Raw genomic sequence first — 26,458 nt, 5'->3', positions numbered from 1 at the left:
CTTCAATGTCGCTAATTGGTTTGGCAGCCTTGCGACTCCATCTGTACGACTGAAAAGTCAAGCGGCTGACCCAAGAAAGTGTCTTTTCGACCAAAGCAATCATTTGTGGCCACTTGTGACCAACTTGGGCATGTGACCTCTGCGAGTCGCCGGTGAGAATGAACCCTCGACTGCCATTCATGCCAGCCCTAAGTTGTGCATTTTACATTTCTTTCACCATATTGCAGTACTCTACCTTGTGCTCTTAATCTCAACTCTGCTTTCTAATCAATATCACCAGTTTCCTCTCGCTTAACATCACATATATTCTTCATTGTTCCATCACTCAGTGCACAGTCCTTAGCTTCTTTGTTATCCTTCAAGCTTGAGCTCCCAGGGTTGTGCTCCAAGGAGGGATGAAGCAGCCAAGGAAGTTTTGGAGCAGCTCTGGGAGCAGCAAATTTGGCACTTTGTAGCAGGTTTGGAGCATGAATTGTCCATTGTGGAGCAGTAAATATGCATTCTGGAGCAGTTGGAAAATGTCAATGTTAGTGAAATACAGGCACATGAAGAAAAGGTGCTCCTTATTTCACTTTGCAGAACACTATTATGTTATGGCAGATCAGTTCTGCAGAAGCCCGCAAGGCGAGCAAAATCCATGAAAGGGAGAAATAGGCCTCCACCTGACTGTTGCATGAAGCTACAAAGGAAACCCATACAGGTTTCTCAGAAACTACCATTAAATTACACACTGGATGTGCCCACTAAATGTGGCCAAGAAAAAAAATAACTGAGGGCTTTCCATGAACAGTGCTAACTGTACATTGATAGGCTAGTGCTAATGCTAGTCGAGTTTTTTTTTTTCATAAAGGACAAGCAAGTAATATTTCATTTTAATGAACTAACATTTATTACCTTACTTATACAGTAAGGTGCCAATGCAAAGGTTGTGGAATACATCGAGAAATGACTGACAACCGCGTATATGGTGATCTAGGTCTTGTGCAAATCTTCTTTCTGACCAATAAAAAAAGAAGCCTGCGAAATATATATATGTAAAAAATCCACGTGACAACATGTCCCTGCACCAGCAATATGAGTCTTCTCAGACGTAAATGTTGTCATCAGTGTATTGTGCATATTACAAACATGCAGACCTGGGCTGCAGTTTTGTAATGGCTAGGAAAGCAAACTGTTAGAAGATCATGCTACTTGAATCAGTAAAGGCAAGACGCAAAAGACCAGGACTGAAGAAGGACACAAACGACAGGACCGGTGCTACTACTCATGCTACTTAGCTTTTGATAGGCACTGAAGATATGCGCCAAGGACGGCTGATGAAGCTCCAACGTGGCGAGAAAAAAGCGCTGCCTCTCATTCCCAGTGCCCCTATTTCATGAGGTTTACATAAGGATTGATGCTATTGTTGGTGTGCATTTTTATTATTATTATTTATATTGCGGGCTTTCTCGTTAAAAAAGTCTTAACAAATTAAATTAAAAACTAAATTATGGAGCATTACGCATTGAAACAACAATATGATTATGAGGCACACCGTAGTGGGGGACTTCGGGTTAATTTTGACCCTATGGGGCTCTAAAGTGCACCCAATGCACAGTACACAGTCGTTTTTGCATTTCGGCCTCATCGAAATGTAGTCACAGCGGCTGGGATTTGATCCCGCAACCTCAGGCTTAACGAGAACAAGGTAAAAGTGGGAGCCAACGTTTCGACAAGCTTTCAAAAAGACATGTCCACTTGTCGAAACATTGGCTCCTGCTTTTACCTAGTTCTCGTTTTGCTCATCGTCTTGAATTTCCATCTCCCGCCTTCCCCGCATTTTCCCTGAACCTTGGGCTTAACAGCGCAACAGCAAAATCACTCGGCCACCATGGTGGGTTCTTCACGAAGGCTAGGTTGTTTTAAATGCTATTATCGATCATTTGTAAATGTCATCCACAACTTTTTCATTGACATCTTATTGATTAGTTACATTGCACTGATGCAGCTTGCACCTTCTTTTGCAGAATGTGCAAACTGCATCAGCGCTCCGTCGATTACTCTGAGCAGAAAGGAAATGGCCTATCTGGAAAGTTCTGGGTTGCGCGTGCGATGATTTCCACTCGTTTGAACCGATATAAGTACCATGCTTTCCTGAAATAAAATTTGGTTGATAGTTAGCGCACATCCTGTCATCTTTCTTGTCCGTGTCAATCCAGTGCTATGACTTCAATTGAGGCAGCCAAAGCCCCGTTACTTTCGCTTGTTGCTTCGGATTGTCCTTGTTGTCGTTTGTAGTTATTGATTTCTGTTCTCAATGTTATTTATCTCATTGACACAGTAACCACATCATATGGGCTCGACTCCTTGCCACCTGCGCAGCAAAGAGTGGCGTTCTGCCCGGCAAGGGAACCAGGCATTTATTTCGGCATGCAACTCCGCAGTGGCCCTCGCCGTTAGCTTCGAGCGCCAAATAACACTGACAAATATGCCTGGTCCATGATCCTGGAGAAACCAGCCTACAGTGAAGCAGACAGGTTCTGGAAGGAGGTTACTCTTGCAGAGATGATGACATTTATAGGCGTCCTTCTCAGATGGGAGTGGTCGAGCTGCCACGGCTGCACCTTTATTGGAACATGGCAAGCTTGTTTTCTGGTCCGATTGCACCGAAAATAATGCCAAGAAAACGTTTCTGGGCACTCAAGGGGATGCTGCACGTATCTGATCCAGACATTGATGTATGACGTATCGGGGCGAAATTGGTCAAAATTTTGTGGTTGCACAGCATATGAGCGAATGATCAGCGGTGTTTTTCCAGCCACACCGGGAACTTTCCGTTCATGAACGGATGGTCAAATCGAAGGGGCACTCTGGAATCCGGCAATATATTCAAGATAAAGTGACTAAACAGGGCTTCATCTCGTGGGTGCTCGCAGACCCTGAAACTGGGTATATATTTCAATTCTTTGTATACGCTGGCAAACATGAAAAGTCTAGTGCCAATGGCTCGGCCTATGATGTAATCCATCTCTCTGATCTCTACCTTGACCAGGGATACTGTATCTATGAGGATAATGTCTACACCTTGACCTTGCTGTTTTGGCACTTGCTAGGACGCAAGACACTGGCATGTGGGATGACACGTAAAGACCGCCATGGATTTACGATGCAGCTCTATAGAAACTGTGAGAAGTGCTACCAAGACAGGTAAACCCAGCTGGAAACAAGAGTTTACTGCAAGACATGCAGCTTTACGCTATGCTTTACATAGAGGAACTGCTTTGCCATATGGCACACTCAACTGTAGTGTTAGCACGTAAATTTTTGAAGTGGGAAACCCAGTCAATGAAAATTTTTGATTTTTTTCAGAGATCCTGCCTATTAGATGGCAGTACATTTTGAATATTTCAAAATTTTTTAAACATTCTTTACTCAGTAGATAGAAGCGTGTCTTTATAAATATTGTTCATTTTACCCAACAATCTTGATTCTGGCAGTTTATATCTTTTCTTCTACATGAACCTCGTTAACAAAACTTTTGTGCATGAAAAGTACATTCATGCTAGTTTTTGTTTGTGTACTATTACATGAGATACTGAGAGCAGCAGTTCCTCCAGAGAAAAAAAACTACCTTAACATCAAAAAAAAAAAAAAACGACTATTCTCCTTATGGTAGGGAAAGAGTTAAAGGGCCTCTCACCAGGCTCCATATGATATTTTGGTTACATGCTGACAATTGTTACGTGCCCTCTAGGGCACGTAACAATTTCACGGAGCATTCTACCACAAGAATTTTTCAAATTGGTTCAATAATCACAGATAGAGTATTATTTGAATTGTAATGAACCCATGATTTCAGGAGGCAAACTTCACTGCCAACACAGACATTCTCCTCACTTGCCTCGTCTAGTCTTGGCAAGCAAAATTCCTTCCTTGCATCCTCTAGAGAACCAGAGCAAGAGGATTGCGTCACTTATATGTCATGGGCTCTGCTACCTTCTTTTCTTTTTCTCGTGTATTTTTGCTGCATTGCGCACTTAAGGTAACAACATCGTAACGTATCAAGCTGTTGCATTTGTCTTGTTCCGCACTGTGCATGATTTTGCACAATGTGCACAAGAACGGCGGCATTGTTGTCTGGCTGTTTTGGCACAGCATTGAAATCAGTGCATGCATGTTTGGAGATAGTTTTGTTTTCTGCGCGTGCGACAGTACGACTTGGGAACAAGCAGAAGGAATGAAAATGCACCCCTCTTGCTATGGCATAGAGTAAAACACGCTCGCAGACACTTGTTTCGTAGGTTTTGTTATTTCTCTAAACCTTGAAACCGTCTAGTGAAGCAACAGATCAAACAAATGGCTGCTGTAGCCTTGAGAAATTCTCCAAGTCATGTGTCACAGTGAGCAACGCTTTATCAATGAGAATTACGTAGACACACTTGTGTGTCTGACCTCTACTCTCCAACTGGGAGTGTGGCTCTCTGTGTTGAGAAGAAGGGCGCACAGCATTTGGTTTGAAATTTCAGCTGTTTTCGTGGCATGCAATGGTGTAATACTTTGCAGACACGATCGTCAGCACACATTTTTATACACTGTGCGTGTCTATTTCAAATAGCCAAACCGAATGATGGGCCCTTTAACGATGTTACGAACCTGCTTGCCCTCAGCACACATGGCATGCAACAGCTGCTCGCCCTCTCCACAACAGGCTTTTACTAGTGCTTCTCCCTTCCTCCTCTACTCGGGATGCCACCACAACTACAGTCTGCCAAGTAATGTTGAAATTTAATACTAACAGCCAGCTAGAAATCGGCTCTGATGTGGTCAAAGGGAACTGCACAACAGATGACAAGAACGAAGCTGCATACTGTCCGACTGCAAAAATGTGCTGTGCATTGCTCGGTTGTTTAAGTTTGATAAAATTTTCCAAGCTTAAATTGATTGCTTCCATTTTATACAGCCTTGTCTCTAGTGGCAGTCGTACCCTGCAGTTGCTGCAATATACTGTCAAGTTTCAGTCATGGTTTGAGTCTTCTGCTAGCACACGTCAGTTTTCCTGTGTTTCATTGAAGTAAAGATGACTTCTTGTCGCACATACGGTAGTTCCAAGTTGTTAAGCTAGATCAATGGTGAATTAGCGAAGTGATGAAGTGCTTTGTTCTTGGAAGCCAGTCCGAACATAGATGTTGGCCGACTGTTCTGTACCTTGATGTCCCCTTGTTGTTCCAATGAGAATGCGCTATCAAGTGGACTGCATAACACTACATCCTCTCAACTATGAGCAATGCAAATCTTTTCGTATGCAAAAAAAGAATACAACATAACTGCAAAACAAAATGTAGTTGTTCAAGGTTTGATTTCCCGAGTTTTTGTAGCCTTGCTTCTCCTGTCTTTAAGTGCTATTCCCTACGATGTTAACCATCCATACTTTCTTCAAATAAACATTGTGCCATTATATATATACTCACGAAAATTTTAGCAGAAGCCTCGGTAGCTAGATATTCATGATGCTTCATTTGCTACTAATAGGGCGAACAGGCCGTAGGGTGGAGATTGTCTTCACGTGAATAGATTGTGTGGATTGAAAACTAATTAACTTGCAGCATCAGCATTTACCCTTTTGTTGAGTGTGAACATTTATCTACAGCGATAGTGACAAGTGAGCATCAACCCGTGAGCGTCCGTAGTGGGAGCTGAAGCAGACGAAGGACAGGATGGACGTGAATGGGAGTTGAGTGCGGTGACGACAGGTCTCAACACAGCGGCGAAAGAAACATACATAATCTAGTGGCTGGCATGCAGTAACGAGGAGTGTTGCCATCTGTGAAAAAAGCGGTAAAGCAGCCACTCACTGCATCGAGAAAGGAACACTGCTATCAAATAAGTCACCTTTTTTAAATATTTTAGTCTGTGCCTGCAAGGTAAGACAAAAGGAGGTTAGAATTTTCCCGCTAAGGCCTTCATCTCGCTGGAGTAGCAGTTTTCATGTAAAAAATACAAAAACAAAACAATTAAATATAATAAATACAACACAATGCATACACATCCAATAACAAACTATGCAATATTAGTCACAGACCATTATATTCAATATTACATTGGATTTATGTTAACGGTGTTATCAAGGCATGAATTACATTATAAGAACAGTAAAAGGTAGAAAAGGCTTCTCTGTGCTGCCTGGAGCAAAGAACTTTCGCACTACACATTTTATGCGGGAAATCACACCCAAATGCCACTCTTTATAACTAGTCTTTGAAACTTATTATGAGACGCCAACAAACAAAGACACCACGGAAACCATAGGGGAAATTACTTGTACTACTAATTGATTTAAAGAAATGATAAATTAATGGCAATGAAAGTGGATGAAAAATCAACTTGCCGCAGGTCGGGAACGATCCCACGTCTTTGGATTACGTGTGCGATGCTCTAACCAATTGAGCTACCGCAGCATGGTTTCCCCACCCACTTTCTTGGCTATTTATATGTTACTACTAGAACGACCCCTGGGAGTGTTAGCCAGCGCCAGCACTTACAAACCTTGGCATCCTTTCTGCTGCAGGCATCATGAGTATGTGATCTTTCTGGGCGAAGGCAACTGGTCAATAAACCCGCACATGCTACCTGAAGGCATCAATGTTGCTGGATTCGAGACCATCATTATGTAAGCTGCCACGCAAGTTTCTGCAGCCTAGACATCCCCAACATACAGGTGCTCTGCGCAGCAAATGAACACGTCCAACAAGAACTTCGTAGTGGGACGACAGATCGTGCAGCGGTGCATTCGTCCCAAGAGCCTACGCTTGCTAGCAACCACGAGAGAGACCACACACTGTGGAAGTCCTCACCTACGTAGCTGTAGCCCACTATCCTTGCTAATGGCTTCAGGTTGTGTTTCTTGACGGCATCTTCACTGGCGACAACAATAGCACCGGCTCCATCACAGATCCCCTGCAAGCGATCAGTTTGCAGTGATTAGGTTAGTTTGACTGATTGAAGCGTGTCTAGGTCATCCTCTCTGGTATGTTGTGGTTAGCATCAATGGTTTATGCCAGTTACAGGGCAGTACAGATGCAGGGAAGCTGACTACACACATATGTGCAGAGAAACTGAATTGCTTAAGAACCTGTTATTGATTCTGTTGGTATGAAACACATTTAAGGAAAAAAAGAAAAACAAGCACACAAGGAATTGTGACAAATGTAAGCGAACACAAGGACCTCGTATTAGTCAGAGGGACGCAAAAACTGTATGCATTTTCACCGCATATGCAGCAACCACAGCATGATATACTGACAAAATCAAAGTGATCAGGATATCTTGCGTGGTTTTCATTAATTATTATGTACCAACTGTGTAAAGCTAGAAAGAGAACAACCCAAGGAAAGACAGACAAGGAAGTTCAAATGCAAGATCTCAACTGGTCTGAAGCTGAACGTAAAACTGCATATACGCAAATTAAGTTTAACTGCGCCTGAACCGATATAAACACAAGGGTTCACACAATTTATTAAAGCTTGTCATCTGGGAAAGATACGGCTGTGCAAAACAGCAATATAGTAGCATCAGCAACACAGGCACTTCCTCTTTCCTTAACATGACAGGCTTCCAACGCTTCCATTAGAAAAAGGAAATGCATGCATTAGCAATATACTACTAAGTATATTGCTGTTCTAAGTGTATTGTATATTACTACGCATTACTGTTCAGCACTGAAGTAACTTCGTTCAACTACAAATTCAAGAAATATACTTGTAGACTTCTTAGCACTGGCTTTACTCAACAAAAGATAAAATCGAAACAGATGTTTCGCCACCTGTGGAGGAGGCAGCATCATACATGCATGGTCTAAAAGAGTGAATAAGTCCTACTTATCTATGAAGCAGCTGTAAACATTTGTCTGGGAGCCACAGTCAGGATTGCACGCTGGCAAATCTCAATGAATAAACCATGATTCAAATTTTATCAGGCCCCATCGTTGCTCCCAGGCCAACGGTGTCATGTTACCAAAATCAAACATGTGTCCTTTCATCAAGCAGTGATCAACCAGTTTCATCTTTGCAAGTGTGTCATGCATTGCCTTCATGATGCCCCTCGTGTGCTTGTCGAGACGAGTACCATGTCACAATCCAGTCTCAACAATGCAGCTGGCATTGCAGTCCGAGCAGTCCACTTTGTAAATTACACTACTTAATTCATCCAGTCGCCTGTAGTCCTTAGGCTTTCAAGATGTGTTTGCCAGTGTATGCATGGGTTTAAATACAGTTCTAATGCCTAACAGCCACAAAGCCCTGCACAAGTGTCGGCTATAGCGCAGACATACGGTATGGACATGAATGAAGCCAGTGCAAAGAAATTACAAGTGGGAGTTCCCCTGGCTTTTCTAGCAGTTTTTTCAAGTTCGAGAAACTTGTTGAACCAACCGAAGCATTGCCAGCTGTGACTGTGCCATCCTTCTTGAACAGGGCAGGCAGCTTGGCAAGGCTGTCTATTGTTGAGTCGGGTCTGGGATGCTCGTCAGTGTCGAACAGCACCTCCTTTCCTTTCACTTTGATTGGAATCGGCACTATTTCCTCTTTGAACCGACCGGCCTTGTTTGCTGCAGTTACACACATGACAACCTGTATACGCTGCCATCCAATATTTACTTGGCAAACTGCAAAATCTATACAGTCGAACTTGCTTACAATGAACTTAATTGTTCCACGAAAAAGTGGTCGCTATATCAGTGGTTCATTATAGGTCTGCTTGATTAGCCTGCACCACCTGAAACAGGTGGTGCAGGCACCACCTGAAAATTGATTATGAGAAAGCGTTTGATTCAGTCGAAACCTCAGCAGTCATGGAGGCATTAAGGAATCAGGGTGCAGATGAGCCATATGTAAAAATACTGGAAGATATCTATAGCAGCTCCACAGCCACCGTAGTCCTCCATAAAGCAAGCAACAAAATCCCAATAAAGAAAGGCGTCAGGCAGGGAGATACGATATCTCCAATGCTATTCACAGCGTGTTTACAGGAGGTATTCAGAGACCTGGATTGGGAAGAATTGGGGATAAAAGTTAATGGAGAATACCTTAGTAACTTGCAATTCGCTGATGATATTGCCTTGCTTAGTAACTCAGGGGACCAATTGCAATGCATGCTCACTGACCTGGAGAGGCAAAGCAGAAGAGTGGGTCTAAAAATTAATCTGCAGAAAACTAAAGTAATGCTTAACAGTCTCGGGAGAGAACAGCAATTTACAATAGGCAGCGAGGCACTGGAAGTCGTAAGGGAATACATCTACTTAGGGCAGGTAGTGACGGCGGATCCGGATCATGAGACGGAAGTAATCAGAAGAATAAGAATGGGCTGGGGTGCGTTTGGCAGGCATTCCCAAATCATGAACAGCAGGTTGCCATTATCCCTCAAGAGAAAAGTATATAATAGCTGTGTCTTACCAGTACTCACCTACAGGGCAGAAACCTGGAGGCTTACGAAAAGGGTTCTACTCAAATTGAGGATGACACAACGAGCTATGGAAAGAAGAATGATAGGTGTAACGTTAAGGCATAAGAAAAGAGCAGATTGGGTGAGGGAACAAACGCGAGTTAATGACATCTTAGTTGAAATCAAGAAAAAGAAATGGGCATGGGCAGGACATGTAATGAGGAGGGAAGATAACCGATGGTCATTAAGGGTTACGGACTGGATCCCAAGGGAAGGGAAGCGTAGCAGGGGGCGGCAGAAAGTTAGGTGGGCGGATGAGATTAAGAAGTTTGCAGGCACGGCATGGCCACAATTAGTACATGACCGGGGTTGTTGGAGAAGCATGGGAGAGGCCTTTGCCCTGCAGTGGGCGCAACCAGGCTGATGATGATGATGATGATGACCTGAAACAGTCATAAGGTGCTGCACCCTGCCATTCACTTCAGCAGTGAAGGAAAGCTGCAGGAAAGATGCAAGGCCAGGTTCACAATCTTTCTGCATGCTGCCTACTGACAGTGCTCACTTGGTATGGACATGCGGGGCGAAACAGCAGCAGAGCACATGATGCAGCACATGGGCATATGCACCACTGAAACTCTGCTTATTCGTATCTGCAGTGTCTACGTAACGCAGGTTATGTTTATGTCTCAGAAGCCGACCATGCCTGTGGTTGGGGATCTCTCAAACTTACGCGGATGGTGCACATTAAATGGACAAAACAGAATGCCTGCAACATGTCTGCACCTTGGCATTCATTTTGGGTGTCACACTGTGCCTGCACCACTGAAGTCACGCTGGGCCATTTCTGAACTTCTCGTGCTTGCTGTAAACTGATTCACAGTAGTGCAGGCAAATCGAACGAACTTCATATGCAGACTTAGCTTTCAAAATGAGCAAAACTGCCGTTTGAGCAAAACGCACTACACTCGACGCTCGTTATAATGAAGTTGAAGGGGAAGCCGAAATCTCATTGTTATATCCATTACTTCGTTATATCAACTGTTACCCTTTACTGCAGTTGGTGGTGTGCACAAATTTAAGCATGCAAAGAAGACTACATCTCCATGGCCCACAAACCCACTACGTGGCCATGTATACGATTAAATTTTAATAAAACAACAGAAAATGACTCTCCTGTGTGTGCAACATGCGACTTTTTAACACGTGACGCAACAGCTTTTACAATAACCTCTTTCTGTTCCAATGTGATGGTCTTTCACTTCTGCTTTCTACTTGGTCTGTGCATATTGTCACGTGTCATATTGTCATTCGCGTCAAGCGATGATATCAGATAACACAAGGTTCGGTGACAACAGACAGCGGATAGAAGCATCGACAACTTTCCAGAAACTTCGGATAAATGCAGGCACGTCCCGCGCTGTGCGATAACATTTGCTAGGCGGCAAAACATGTCGCCCGATAAAGATAAGTACACGTGTCAATATTGTCGTGTATATTGGCCAAGTGCGGAGTATTTCCTTGGAAATATACTTGTATATAGCTTTTCGTCTGCGTCTACCTACATAACATATCTGGTGGAGGTGGACATTCCCTGTACTTCGTCACGGAGCTTCGCAGGGGACGGTACGTCGAGCCTTCCTTCATGGCTCCAGGCGACGACAACTCGGCTCCGCCGGCTCCGACACCTGCTACCAGTTCGACGACCTAAATCACTCTCCCCGCTCCCCGTCATCCTGGCGTATTCTCGGGCAAAGATGGGGAAGATGTCGAGGACTGAATCAGCCTGTACGAACACGTCAGCCGCAATAACTGGTGAGACCCTACTATCATGCTCGCCAATGTAATCTTTTACCTCAGTGGCACACCTCGAGTTTGGTTTCGGACGCACGAAGATGAGCTCACCAGTTGGGATACGCTTAAGCAAAAGCTCCGAGACTTGTTCAGCAACCCCTACGGTCACCAACTTGCTGTGCAGAAGGCGCTTTCCGGCCATGTGCAGACGTCAACAGGGCCCTACGTCACGTACATTCAGGATGTCTTGGCTCTGTGCTACAAGGTTGATGCACACATGACTGAGTCAGACAAGGTTTCCCACATCCTCAAAGGCTTTGCTGATGACTCCTTCAACTTGCTCATTTTCAACAATGTGGCGGCGGTGGATGCAGTTATAAAAGAGTGCCGCCGCCTGGAACTCGCTAAAAGCCGACATATTGACCAGCAATTTGCCCGTCTGCCCAACACCCCAGCGACATCTTCCTGTGCCGACGCTCCTCGTCCCAACAACACTGGCGATGTTACCAGAATCGTCTGGCGTGAGATCGAGGCTACCTATCCGGCTGCCTTCGACTCCAGCCCCTCCAATGCACCTGCAGTCATGGTTTCCTCGATCCAGGCAGTCGTCCGCAAGGAGTTCGCAAACATGAGTCTTCACACCATGTGCTCGGCCCATCGCCCTGATACCCACCCGGCTTTTTCGATTCCGCCTCGTCCCGCATCTTCTTACCCACCATGTTTCCGCAACCCGTCTGAATGGTGCACTGCTGACGACAAGCCCATTTGTTTTCAATGCCACCAACTCGGGCACATTTCTCAACACTGTCGCAGTTGCTGGAGTTCCCTGACCCGGTCTACTTATACTGCCTACTCTTGCCCCCGAGGTGGCCGTTCTCCTCCCTATGCCGCTCACTCCGATAATGCTGCCACTGATTCTCCTGCGCAGAACTGCCCCTTCTCTTGTTCGCCTTCGGCCCAATGACGACAATCTCGCTCCCCCCAGCCCTGTCACGCCTATTCGCCGACTCGCTTCGGACGCCGCTCCCAGCCGGAAAACTAGATGATGCAGCGCCTCGAGGTGATGCTGCATTGCTCCCTACGTCGCCAAATCCTCTACTGACCTTGCCCACTCATCTGAACCTTCTTGATGTGCAAGTCGACGGTGTTTCTGTATCTGCTCTCGTAGACACTGGGGTGCATTTGTCGGTAATGAGCGCTGACCCCCGTAACCGGCTGAGGAAAATAATCGCGCCCGCCACGACGCCTGTTGTCCGTGTCGCCGATGGCAGAACAGCCCCCGTAATTGGTGTGTGCCACCCGCGTCTCCTTCGCCGATCGCTCCACCATCGTGCTATTCACAGTCATCGCCCACTGTCCTCACGACATCATCCTCAATTTAGACTTCCTCTCCGCACATTCTGCTCTCATCGATTGTTCCGCCAGTACTCTCTGCCTTGACCTGCCTGTTCTGGATCCTGCTGAACCATACCCCACTCGCCTCAGTTCCGCCGACTTCGTTTGCTTGCCACCTTCGGCACTGACTTACGTTGACTTCATGTCATCACCACCAGTCCCCAATAGTCACTACACCGCGGCTTCTATGCAAGACATTCTCCTTACACACGGGATCACAGTACCTCACACAGTTTTATCTATTACGGTGAATTGCGTCTGCCTGCCAGTGGTCAATTTTGGTTTAACTGCACAAGTGCTGCCACGCAGGATGTCTCTGGCCCAACTTTGCTCATTCGAGGATCACTCAGTAGCATCTATTGCAGCAGATGACAATTCAGCCGATCCTCCTCTACCATCGCAGTCGGCAACTTGTACCATCGCCGACTTACAGAAAACGATTGCGCCCGACATGCCGCCCGAGCACGCTCATGAGCTCTATTGCGTTCTGTTTTCCTACCAGGATATTTTTTACTTGAATGATCGTCCTTTGGCCCAAACTACAGCTGTTAAACATCGCATTAATACCGGCGATGCCCCTCCTATTCATCGCCACCTGTATCGAGTGTCACCGGCTGAGCGTCAAGTTATTCACGCCGAAGTTCGCAAAATGCTTGCTAAAAACATTATTGAACAGTCATGTAGTCCATGGGCATCACCTGTTGTACCGGCAAAAAAGAAGAATGGCTCATGGTGTTTTTGTATGGAATATCGGCACCTTAACAGGGTTACCAAAAAGGACATGTACCCCCTACCTCAGATTGATGACGCCCTTGACTGCCTCTACGGTGCTCGCTATTTCTCCTCTATTGACCTTCGCTCCGGCTACTGGCAGATTGCCGTGGATGATCTCGACCGCGAGAAGACTGCTTTTGTAACACCCGCCGGTCTTTATCAATTCAAAGTGATGCCGTTCGGTCTATGTAACGCTCCTGCCACTTTTGAACGCATGATGGACTCCCTTCTTCACGGTTTCAAATGGTCCATGTGCGCGTACTACTTGGACGATGTTATAGTATTCTCCCCAACATTCGCTACGCATCTCGAGCACCTCTCAGCAGTCCTGGACGTTTTTCATCGAGCCAGTCTGCAACTCAACGCATCGAAGTGCCAATTCAGCCATTGCCAGATTACCGTCCTTGGACATCTCGTTGATGTGAACAGAGTGCAACCGGACCCAGGCAAGATCCATGCTGTTATGCACTTCCCTGTTCCAAAGTGAGTCAAGGATGTGTGCAGCTACACCGGGTCTTTGTTCGTACTTTGGCCGTTTCGTGAAAAATTTCGCGGCCATAGCACGACCACTAAACGACCTTTTGAAAAAAGACTCTCCTTTCCAGCGGGGCGATAACGAGGCCTCTGCATTCTCTCATCTAATCGACATTCTCACAACGCCCCCCGTTCTGGCCCATTTCGATCCTTCTGCGCCTACCGAAGTCCATACTGATGCCAGCGGTCACGGAATTGGTGCAGTACTGGCACAACGCCAGCGCGGCCACGACCGTTTTATCGCTTACACCAGCAGGCTCCTATCGCCCGTGGAGCGCAACTATTCCATCACTGAGCGCGAGTGTCTGGCCCTAGTTTGGGCGGTTGCGAAGTTCTGCCCATACTTATATGGCCGACCCTTTACCGTTGTCACAGACCATCATGTGCTTTGCTGGTTATGCTCACTGAAAGATCCTACAGGAAGACTTGGTCGCTGGGTCTTATGCCTCCAAGAATATTCGTACTCTGTCACCTATAAATCTGGCCGACTACACAAGGACGCCGACTGCCTGTCTCGCTACCCGGTAGACGAGCCTGACGACGCCGACAGTAGTACCGGCAACGGCATTTTCTCTGTGTCTGCCTTCGCTAACATCGCCGATGAGCAGTACCGAGACCTATTGCTGCGAGCACTCATCGAGCGTCTGCGATCTACACCTACCGACGCATCCATTCGCCGATATGTCCTCAAGGGTGGCATTCTGTACCGAAGGAACTTCCTCCCTGACAGATCTGATCTTCTGCTTGTCGTGCCAAAACATCTACAACAGACTGTGCTCTTTGAGATGCATGACGCACCCACTGCAGGACATCTTGGGGTAACCCGCATGTACGACCGCGTCCGCCGCCGCTTCTATTGGCCTGGTCTCGCTCGCTCCGTCTGACGCTATGTTGGTGCCTATGATCCCTGCCAGCATCGGAAAACACCGCAGGTGCTACCTGCCGGTCATCTCCAGCCGATCACCGTCCCTGTGGAACCTTTCTTTCGTGTTGGGTTAGACCTCCTCGGTCCCTTTCCCATGTCATCCTCTGGGAACAAATGGGTAGCCGTTGCAACTGATTACGCCACCCGATACGCTATCATGCAGGCTCTCCCTACCAGTTGCACCACTGACATTGCGGACTTTCTCTTGCGTGACATTATCTTGCTTCATGGCGCCCCACGACAGCTGCTTACTGACCGTGGTCGTAACTTCAACTCGAAAGTTATCGCCGACATTGTGCGTTCCTGCTCCATTCAACACAAGCTGACTGCCTAAAGCAATCCATCCACAGCTGACCATCCTAAAACCAATGGCCTGACAGAGCGGTTAAACTGTACCCTTACCGATATGCTGTATGACGTGCATCGAAGAAAGTGGCGCGGTAGATTTTCGCAATGCGACCGGGTTGTCTTCGGAACGTTTCATGTCCCTTCTTGAATTTTATTTAAGTGCAACTTTTATCTGGTTCAAAAATAACCTTTTTATCCAGAAAAATGGTGTGTGTATTGGTCCATGTGTGGCACCTGCTCTTTGTAATATTTTTTTATTGTTTGTTGACTGCGCTCTTAAGAGTGCCTTAAGCAATGACACGGTTCAAATTTTTAGATATGTTGACTATTTTCTTGTTGTGATAAAACAGACTAACAACGAATGCTCCGTGACGGTAGCTGACATTTTAACTCTGTTCAGTGACAATGGCAAAGGTTCATCTTTCATACATGAGCTATCTAGGGATGGTAAACTCCAGTTTTTAGATTTGCAGCTATCCTTACAAACAGGTCACGCCTGCTGGATGTACTCGCCACGTGCACGTAAGGATCTTTTACCTTACGCGTCTGTGCACTCAAAGACTGTGAAACGCGCCATTGCTTTGATGTGTTTAGAATCTTCATTAATGAAATCTTGTCATCACTCTGCAAACCTGAGTTTCATTGCACAGTTAAATAGGCTGCAGGCTGCTGATTACCCAAGTGTGGTGGTGACGTCAGTCTCAGAGGTATTGCTTCAGAAACTGAAGGGAAGCAGCACAAAAGTAACTGAATCACACAAAAGAAGAGGCCTGAAGTTGTGCCGTATTGCCACAGAGTGGCTCACAATCTAAAGAATGTCGCCACTAGATAGCAAATTCCGGTAGTGTTTTCCGCTCCTCAGAAACTGTCATGTTCTGCAGCCATATTTCTAAAAGAAGTAAAAAACCAGATGTGAAAAGAACCACGCGAAGTTTGTAGATTGCAGCGTTGGTGTGGTTTATAAGATTCCCTTGTAATCTGGCAAAGTGTATGTAGGGCAGTCAGGCTGCTGTGTTAACGAGCGCCTTAGAGAACATGAGCAATCCATACCAACAGGCACATGTTCCCATTTGGCTCAGCATTGTAAAATATGCAAGTGTAAACCCATGTTTCGTGATACCACGATTTTGAAAAAGAGCAGTGACACCACCACCCGGGAGTTATCGGAAGCATTTTTCATTCAGTCATTGGGGTCACAGTGCATTAGTGTGCCTTTCTTAACCTTGTACAGCACTGAATTTGGTTTTTTGGATTCTTCACATGAGTGCGCTCATGGGATCGGATGTTGGTGGCTCCACTGCATAGTGCTCACTGCGCATGTTCCTCTAGTTTGAGTTGTCTATAAAGGAGTGACACAGTAAAATGATGTCAGTTGAGAGTAGCGCCTTGTCCTGGTCGTCTTTCTTGTGTCTGTTGTTTTGCGCTAAACAAAGTATTCATGGATTCGCACCAACTAGCCCGCCAACGCATTGTGCTGAAAATCTCTGGACGCAACAACTTATCTCTCTGTGCAAGGCTTTGCTGCACTGGAAACCGCATATTTAGTGCTCTCTTGTGCTACACTTTCCAATGGACTCTTTGCGGCTTTGTTATGAGAATTTCCCGAAATCACCGCACCGCCCAAATGAAAAAACCCCGTCTGCCACAACGTGCGACACCACATCATCACTTCCGGACCTCCTGCAATGCTGACTTGCTCCGGACAAGCTCAAAGTTGCACGTGCAGAGTCTGAGCACATGTTGGAATCAGGCATTATTCGGCCGTCCGCCAGTAACTGGGCAGCTCCCCTTCACATGGTGCCTAAGAAATTGGGTGACTGGAGGCCATGTGGAGATTACAGATGTCTCAATACTAAGACTATTCTGGATCAGTATGTTCTGCCCAACATACAAGATTTCATCGTCGCTCTGCACGGTGCTGACATCTTTTCAAAGACTGACCTCATCCACGCCTACCACCAAATTCCTGTGGCTGTGCAAGGCATACTTAAGACAGCCATTACAATGCCATTCGGACTGTTTGAGTTTCTGCAAATGCCATTCGGTCTCAGGAACGCCACCCAGTCATTCCAACATTTTATTGGTATGGTAACGCGTGGGCCACCCTTAGTCTTCACCTATGTCAACGACTTGTTGGTGGTAAACAAATCCATAGAAGAGCAGTTACAACATCTAGGGCTTTTGCTCCGACTATCTGAGCACGGTATCGTCATCAACGTCTCTAAAAGCGAGTTTGGTGTGGACGACTCAGAGTTTCTATGACATCAACTAGATGCCAGTGGCATTCGCCCACTTCCATCAAAAATCAAAGCAGTAGAGAGCTTTCCCAAGCCCATGACGATCACGAAGCTGCGACAGTTCCTCGGCATGGCTAACTTCTACTGCCAATTTATCAGGAACTGCGCTGCCATAGTAGCGATTCTGGATCGCCTCCTTACCAACAAGAACAAGACCTTCTTGCTGCATTGGGATGCCGTCGCAGAAGACACCATCAAGATCAAGGGCACACTCGTCCTCTTCTTTTGTCGCTGTGCAAACATGTTGACGTTGAATCACCAACTCGCCCAAGCTTTCACCTTATCAAGTTGGAATTTACCTTGTCATCCGTCACTTTCACCATATCATTGGGAATCGACCCTTTACCATCTTCACAGATCCTAAGTGCTTGACGCTTTGCAGAGAGTTGTCAACACACACGCCATGAGAAATCCGCTATCTCTTGTTTATATCGGAATTTTCCACCGATATCCGACACGTCAGCAGTGAGCAGAATGTACTTGCTGACACCCTGAGCCGTGTGAATGCCATGACACTACCTGAATGTTCTGTGCCACCCAATGTGCAGACATTCATCGCACATCAAGTTAATAATCCTGAGCTCCTTCAACTGCGCTCACCCAAAACAGCACTGCGGTTAGCCGATATCTTGCTTGATGGTGTCGCACTCGTCTGCGACGCTTCTACAGGAACACCAAGACTATTTGTCCCCAGCCCGTTATGCAAGCAGCTTTTTGACACACTGCACCAGCTCGCTCACCCTGGTGTTCATGCCACACAACGCACGCAAACAGCCACCTTATCTTATTGCGCTACGTATGGCCCCGGATGAATGCCGATGGTGCGACTGGGTTCGTGCGTGTGCACCCTGCCAATGTGCCAAAATTCATAGGCATCCTGTTCCCCCAGCATGCCAGTTTCTCCAACGTGATCATCGTTTCGATGTTGTCCACAATGACATTGATGGACCACTACTACCACGTCAGGAATTTCGCTACCTGCTCACCTCTATTTACAGGTTTACCCGTTGGCCAGAAGCAACACCAGTGCAAGACAGCTCTGCTGCAACGGTCATGGCAGCTTCTGTCACAATATGGGTTGGCTGCTTCAGATGCCCTACCAAAATTCTTACTCACAGAGGAGAGCAATTTGAGTCCACTCACTTACAAGAGCTCCTGCGCTTGCTTGTAATGAATCATCTGTACACTGCCACCTACCATCCCCAAACTAATGGCCTCGTGAAACGCTTTCATTGACATCTCAAGTCAGTGCTGATTGCTCATGGCACGCCATCGCAATGGGTTCAACGTCTACCACTGGTTCTTCGGAGTATCCAGTGTGCCTTGAAGTCGTACATCAGGTGCTCGAGCACGGAGCTCATCTATGATACTGCGCTCCATCTGCCCAACGACGTCTTTTCACCACAACCACCTTCAGCTGCTCTGTCTACTCAGGAATAGGTGCACCTTCTTATTGACCTCTTCCGGGATCTAAAACCCTGTCCAACGAGTCCAGTTTCAGCATGCCAACTGACCTTGCAAATGCAACCAACGTCTTCATGCGCTAGGGACCTGTTCAGCCTGCTCTTCATTCACACTACCTCGGACCCTTTCCTGTACTGGAGAGACACGAGTCCACATACATTGTGAACTTTCATGGCAAACCTGACACCATAGCACTTGACTGGCTGAAGCCATGCTAGTGCGAGGCAATTCCCACAGATGCATCTCTCAATTCAGCCCCGGACGTCTCCATTCAGGTCAGTGCTCAACCCCCTTCAGTCCGCCGAGTTTCATGGACGTGCTCACATCGTTTGCAGATTATGCTGCTCTCTAGAGGGGGAGCTACATAGTGCCAGCGACCTCGATGCGATCGCCCTAGGAAAGAAGACGAGGTCAGGTGATGCCACTAGCAGCGTGGGAGCTGAATTGGCTGGGAACTGAAGAAATAAAAGATCAGTTGAGGTTGAGCTCCAGTGCTGGAATAACGTCTCATTGTCTCTCTCTCACGTGCACTACTCGTTCATGACCGTACTTACCTTGCCACTCTCGTTATCCTTCAACAGGGTCCACGAGATGTCATTTTCAGCATGGGCTTTCTGAACCAACATGGTGCAATTATTGACTTGATGTCAAAGTTGATAACGCTGTCCGAAGATCAAGTGATACTGCCGAAGAACTCTCGTAGTCGCCACATTTTGAGTGTGCTCAAAGATCAAGTGAGCATCCTAGCTCACTTCAGCATTGTTATTTCCGTCGACACTGACACAATTTGCGTCGCAAGAAGGATCGCTAAACTGCATTGAGGAAAAGCGAAAGTGATGCTGACCAACTTCAGCCAGGAGTTTAAGCATGTCAAGAAGGGCATGATGATTGCATACCTCGAGGAAATTGTGGAAACCAGCAATGTGTTTGTCTTCTCCGAGTCTGCCTCATCTACCTCGACGACCATAGCTTTCGAACCAGTCTCAAAGTAAATCCAAGCCTCCCTATGAGTAAGCAAAAACAGCTCGAAAGTTTTCTCCGATGATACAGAGACTGCTTTTCAACGTTATCGAAGATTCGGCAAACACCAGTTGCAAAACATCGCATAATAACCGTTATGCCGAAACAAAAGCCCTGCCCAAAAGAAGTGCAGCGGAGGTAGCCAAATTTTTCATCAAGGACATCCAGCTACGCAATTTTGCGGCAGAAGTCCGCATTACTGACAGAGGAATGGCTTTCACAGCTGAGCTTACTCAAGCCATACTGCAGTATAGCTAGGCAAGTCACCGGAGGACCACTGCCTACCACCTGCAGACGAATGGCCTAACAGAACGTCTGAACAAGACGCTCGCTGCCATGTTAGCGATGTACGCTGATGTCAAACAAAAGATGTGGGATGCTGTACTGCCACACGTAACCTTTGCTTAAAACACGGCGGTGAAAGAAACAATGCAGATCCCGTCGTTCAAGCTGGTTTACAGCAGGGACCTAACGATGACTCTGGACACCATGTTGCCGCACGTCACCGATGAAAAGAATCTAGATGTTGCTGCTTATTTCCAGCATGCTGTAAAAGCCCGACAGCTCTCCCGCCTGTGGATCATGAACAAGCAGAGGACCGACAGCCGACACTACAATCTCCCTCTTAAAAAGCATTGGGATGATGATTTTTAAGAGGGGGGAATTGACACATGTACTTATTTATCATTTTCTTGGGGACTGCATTTCACTGACAAACAACTTAAAGTTATCACTCAGCGCAGGGTGTGCCTACATGATTGGAACTTACTGGAATGTTATTAATGGTTCTATCCGTTGTTTGTTGTCACCGAACCTTGTGTAATCTGATTGTATGCACGACAAAAATCGTGTAGTACTTTCTGGAAGACACGCGGGCACCAGCGATTACTCTGGAAGCTTCAATGACTCATGTATAAAAGCCGATGCGCTTGACTGGCAGAGGAGATTTTTGACAATCGCCGACTGCGTATGCCGCTATGGTTGTGCTTTGAGTGTAACTTGCTTTTGTGGGCACAGGTTCACCCAATAAAAAGTTAGTTAAGCTATTGACAGTTCTGCTGCTATGTTTTTTCACCGTTGCTACTACGTGACAATACTGTAGCAATGCTGAGGAACACAGGTTAACAAAACAACAATATTTATTAATGGCGAACCTGTGCCCACAACTCAAAGTCACGACTATCGTGAAAACGCCCATCAGTCGCATTCCAAACTGGTGACCAGCTGTCTTCCACTTTCTCCTCACGTGAGCCCTCGTGCACGTGGCACATGCGAGCCGGGTCCAATCGGCTACCTGTGCCACGATGATCGCTGCCTGTTGTTACTGAACTACACCATGACACGGTGCGCACAGTGTCCAACATGTAGGGCAATGGCTGCGCTACTTGAATGTTGCCAAGTTGTAGCGGCAATATGTTTAATTTATTCTATGACTGCAGCACAGGTACTTCGGCAAGAAGAAATAGCCGAGACAGAGTGCGCCATCTGGCAATCTATCTTCTATTCATGTTTAAAGCTTTAATGCTGCGATCTTTTATTTTATCGACTATAACAACCAGCCCAAAAACATTCTTGTACTGCTCACGTGCTTGGGTACAATACAGTACAAGTGCACAATACAGTGAACAGCACACACGAACAACCTCGGTGAGAAATTACGTGGCTGTACGCATACCTTCGGTCCATCGCTTCTGAGACCGCAGTGCAAAATGGTCCACATCCTGACGGCTGATCTTGTACTTGTCGGCCAAGTTTTCCGCAGTGATTGCCATGGGCAACTTGCAATACATGTCTGTCAGTGTGGCCAGCAAGGAGCATTCCATCTGTGCCGACAAAGACATGACAAGTTGTCAGGCCAGCTGGCTCGACTGGCACCAAAAGCACGTACAATCTCTGCAAAATGAAAGGAAGCATCTTAGAAATGCCAGTGTTTCTCCAAGAACCACCTGTAGTGTGCTGCACCTGCATGAGAAATACTGGGAGGGCATGACCTGCCTGTCTTTCCAGATGTTTCAAACAAGTGTGGTGGCGGTGGGCTAACTGGGCAGCAGAGTTTGAACACCAATAACTACCACCTTTCATATTGTTCCTCTATGTGGCCTTCCATTTTGACAGAAAAAGCGCGGCATGGCAACGCTGTACCTTGACCGGTGTGGTCACTAAGCTGTTGTCACACTCCACGACGACTACTGAGCAAAGGCGTTGCGATTTGGGAGCTCTCAGCATACCCTCCTTATTGCAAGAATAACTCCTTATTGCAAGAATAACTGAGGAGTGTTAGGAAACATGGTAATCACCTCAGCCGAAGGCATGGAGTAAGACATTTAGGAGGTGAAACTCCCGTCAGCGCAAGCAAGCGCGGGCGACCAGATAAGGTCACAATTGTTGTATGCGCCGACGGCGCCGTATACAGTAGCGGCGCCATGCGCCGCGCTGTAAAAGCCGCAGCGAAAAAAAAAAAAACAAATGCAGCGCCCGGGAGGCGGCTCTGGCACGCTCTCAACGGCGGTAATTTCTTTCCAGGCCGCCAGGCGCCACCAGCACGATAACGGCTCCGCGGGCTTGTGACCTTTTCTGGTCGCCGCAAACAGCAGAGTTTCCATTCCTAAATGTTTCTTGCTCCGTGGCCGAAGGGCAGCAGGGCTCAGCACTGTGTGGAGTGTCAGGCAGCACATATGAACACAGGTGAGATGTGTTAGAAGGTAATCTGGGGCCGCATTCTGGAACGGCTTGCTTTGGAACTGATTCACTCTGGCTGTTATGTCACTCGGAGAAAAAGTGGAATGTCACGGCGTGAAAGAGACCCATCAACGAGTGGCGATCTGCCGGTCATATTTCGTTTGTACTTTGAGGAAGATATATAATTGAAGAACGTTGCTAGTTTGATACAAAAATACTGGTTTCGTAAAGGGGTGTATTTAATAATTCAGAGCTTAAGGACATGGCCAGCCAGAAAGGAGATTCAAAAGAGAGGCCACCTAGGGATCCTTGCGCTGTTCTGATGTGAAGTTGTTGATGCCAACCGACGACACTGCCTAAAAGGTGGAGAGGGAGGGAACAACACCTCGATTTGGGTTAGTTGGTTCATCTTGACAGTTTTCATAAAAAAGCGCTAGAGACGACGACACATACGAAGTCAAAGATACATAAGTTGAAGGAACACATACGACAGGACTGGCGCTACTTCCAACTGGCGTTTATTACAAACGGTCATCTATTTATGCTCTGCGCATCAGGTACATCATGCACTCATTATCATACACACAAAGATTGAAATGAATCAGATCATACACATGATTGTATCGTCAATCGGTTCAAGTGTCTAGATATTGCGAAAGCAATGTCGCGTCTTTTTCTTGCAAAACCAAAGATTACAGCTGATGCACTTGTCGGCTGCTTTCCTTATAAAATACGCCTCAACTATTTATCTTTCTGTTTTTGTGTTTCCTTTCCTCAGGAAGGTTGTGTCACCAAACATGGGTGTGCAGGCGCACTTTTTGCAGTGCTCAGCCAAGTGAGCGTTGTATCCTTTTCTAACATCATTGTTGTGCTGTCTAGCCCCGTCATTGAAGCACTGGCCAGTTTGTCGGATATAAACGCGGCCACATTCTAACGGTATTTGATACACAACTTCTCAAGTGCATTCGGTGTAATTGGTCCGGTGATTAGTATGACATTGCATGCATTTCTGGTGCTTCTTGTTTTGAAGGTTATGCACAGCTGATAATTTGCGAGGTGCTGAAAAAACTAGATTGACATTGTATCGGTTTGCCACCTTTTTCAAATTATGTGAAAGTTTATGGAGGTATGGGATTACATGTACAGGTTTTTGTCGTAATGTTTAGTTGGGCACTTCCTTCCCTGTTTTAATTTTTGAAGCAATGTTTGACAGACAGATGGCACCATCGAAAGGCAAAACACTTTTCTTTGATCTCGGATTGTATCTCCAGCATATGTGTTCATCTCAGGAAAATAAAATTTTAGGATCTAGAAACTGAATACAGTTGACATTAAGCAGTTCAAAAGTAAACTTGAGCCCCTGGGAAAATTTTGTGAAAATTTTTAAACAATCTGATACAGCATCGTCAAGACACAGGACTGATGAATTGTTAAGGACTATTAGATAGTTGTCGACATACCTAAATGCACAAATGATTGCTTTCCCAATTAGTTCCACATTAACGCGGTTGTCAAAAGACGCTAAGAAAATATAACATAATATCGCACATACAGTAAAACCTTGTTAATTCAAACTCGGTTAATTAGAAATCCTAGATAATTCAAAGGTTTTCTGCGGTCCCGTATTTTCCAATGTAAATCTGACTGGATAATTCCAACCGGCGGCCTAGGCCAACCCGGTTAATTCGAAGATTTGGGGTGCTATGCGGCAATTCCCGATCCTCATTTCACCACAAACCCGAAGGACGATGGCCATTCGGAGCCGCGAGGTGCCGCCACATAGAAATTGAGATTATTTATAGATGAAGCGCCTGACCCGTAGTACTGCTAGCACAAAAATCAGTCCACGGTACGCCCTGTGCACCGCCGAAACGTGTACAGGTTCTATGCAGAGGAGAAGACGTGCTTCCCTGCAACGCAGCGGCCATACCGGTTTTTGTCACGTGCTCTCATCCCCCCTCTGCACGCTCCTCGCAGTTACAGCAGTCGCAGCGTCAGTGCGTGTTCCATTCTGCTGCCACTGGCTGCCATTCGCCCATTCTCTCTCCGCGCCTGCGAGGACATGTGTGCGCGCAATGCCGGTCTACGCAGTTTCTTTCTGTGCGACGGTTAGGGGTGGTGCAGCTAGCGTGGTGTTTTTTTTTTTCTTTTTCTGAACTGCGCAGAAGTGCCAGTGATCGAAGATGCCAATGTAACTTTAATGCTGCAGCAGAAGTTCTGCTTCACTCAAGAAGCGCGTAAGAACACGTGTTCCAAAACCGAGTTGGCTGAAAGGCACAGCCTGCCCCTCTCGACGTTGTCCACAATATTGAAGAACAAGTCGAAGGTACTGAAGGCCTACAGCAAGACATATTCTTCGAAGTGGTCGTGAGTACGGGCTCCCACGTACCAAGATGTGGAATCAGCTTTACTTCGGTGGCTGCGAAAGGCAAACGCAGCACACCTTCCCATCAGTGGAACGATACTGCGGGAGAAGGCCAACGACTTGGCCCTACAACTTGGGCACGAAGAGTTCAAGTGTAGCAATGGATGGTTCAGCTGGCTTTAAGAGCACAATAATTTGACCTTTGTAGCCGTCTGTGGCCAGAGCGGCAGCACAAACGAGAGCATCGTCAACGACTGGAAGAAACACACGTGGCTCCGTTGCTTAGCGAGTATGGTGGAGACAATGTGTACAACCTTGACGAGGCAGCCCTTCTATACAAGATGCTGCCCACAAACACGTTCGCAGCGAAGGACACCCCGGTCAAGGGTCGAAAGCAGGGCAAGGAAGGAATTACCATTCTGTTCGGTGCAAACATGTGCAGTAAACACAAGGTGCCGCTACTCGTGGTTGGAAATAGTGGGAGGCCTCACTGCTTTAAAAATGCACGGCTGCCATCAAAGGATGAGCTTATCCACCGGCAAAACAGGAAAACCTGGGTCACAGGTGCAATATTTGAAGATTATGTTTGGTAGCTTGACCGCAAGTTCGCGGCCACAGGCAGGAATGTACTCTTCGGAGTTGATAACTGCGTGGTGCATGGTGACATCCCACACCTGAAAGCTATTAGGATGGTATTTCTTCCTCCAAACACAACGTCGATCTCGCAACCAATGGACCAAGGCGTCATTCACCACACGAGGAAGATTTACTGCCACCGCCTGCTCAAGCGCATGCTCCTTTGCTACGACAACGGCAAGGAGTATACTTCATAGACCTCCTCAGGGCCATATGTCTTATTGTGTACGCATGGAAGAAAGTAGAACCCACTTTGATCATGGGGTGTTTTGAACACGCTGGATTCTTGACGGAAAGCTCTGTCGATGCTGATGCTGACTATTCATGTGCACTTGATGAAGAAGGAGCCGAGTAGTGTGACCGCATCGATGCACTCTGCGCAGAGGATAGTGAATCCAGTTAAATCGGCTTCGCCGAGTATCTGCACATTTTGAAAATGATCAACAAATGTGTTACTCAGACTAGGAGAGTGAAGCTACCGCTGATATGACCATGTGTGATGACAGCTACGACGATGATGCTAATGAGCCCTCCTGAGCACCCGCTGTCTGGGAAGTGATCAGATCGCTGAATGTTATTCGCAGTTCTGTTGAGTGCCACGGCGTAAATTCTCAAATGCTGCACGTAGTTGGCGAGCTAGAAAACTAGCATCTCTGATTACTTTAAGTAATCCAAAGATCGCCAAATAAAGGTAGCGCATTCCATCAGTGAAATTTTTTGCCTGGGTAGTTTTTTTTTTGTGTGTTCTGTTAATTCGAAAACCCACTTAATTAGAAGATTGTTTTCAGTCCCGATGACTTCAAATTAACGAGGTTT

The 26,458-nt window shown here is 46.5% G+C and overlaps 1 protein-coding gene across 3 annotated transcripts in view; it reads right to left on the bottom strand.

Annotated features, from left to right (window-relative positions):
* Positions 1–26,458, bottom strand: part of yip2 (yippee interacting protein 2) — a 67,637-nt gene that overhangs the window by 12,342 nt on the left and 28,837 nt on the right. For all 3 annotated transcript variants that reach the window (XM_070525301.1, XM_070525302.1, XM_070525303.1), the window contains exons 5-7: positions 21,638–21,785; positions 8,406–8,581; positions 6,831–6,933 (exon numbers count right to left, since the gene is read on the bottom strand). In XM_070525301.1, the coding sequence (XP_070381402.1) occupies positions 6,831–6,933; positions 8,406–8,581; positions 21,638–21,785 (427 nt within the window). The remainder of the gene's footprint in view (positions 1–6,830; positions 6,934–8,405; positions 8,582–21,637; positions 21,786–26,458) is intronic.

This window comes from Dermacentor albipictus, chromosome 9 (assembly GCF_038994185.2).
Source record: "Dermacentor albipictus isolate Rhodes 1998 colony chromosome 9, USDA_Dalb.pri_finalv2, whole genome shotgun sequence".
Lineage (NCBI taxonomy): Eukaryota > Metazoa > Arthropoda > Arachnida > Ixodida > Ixodidae > Dermacentor > Dermacentor albipictus.
The sequence above is the reverse complement of the archived record's forward strand: the minus strand, read 5'-3'. Positions and strand labels throughout refer to the sequence as shown.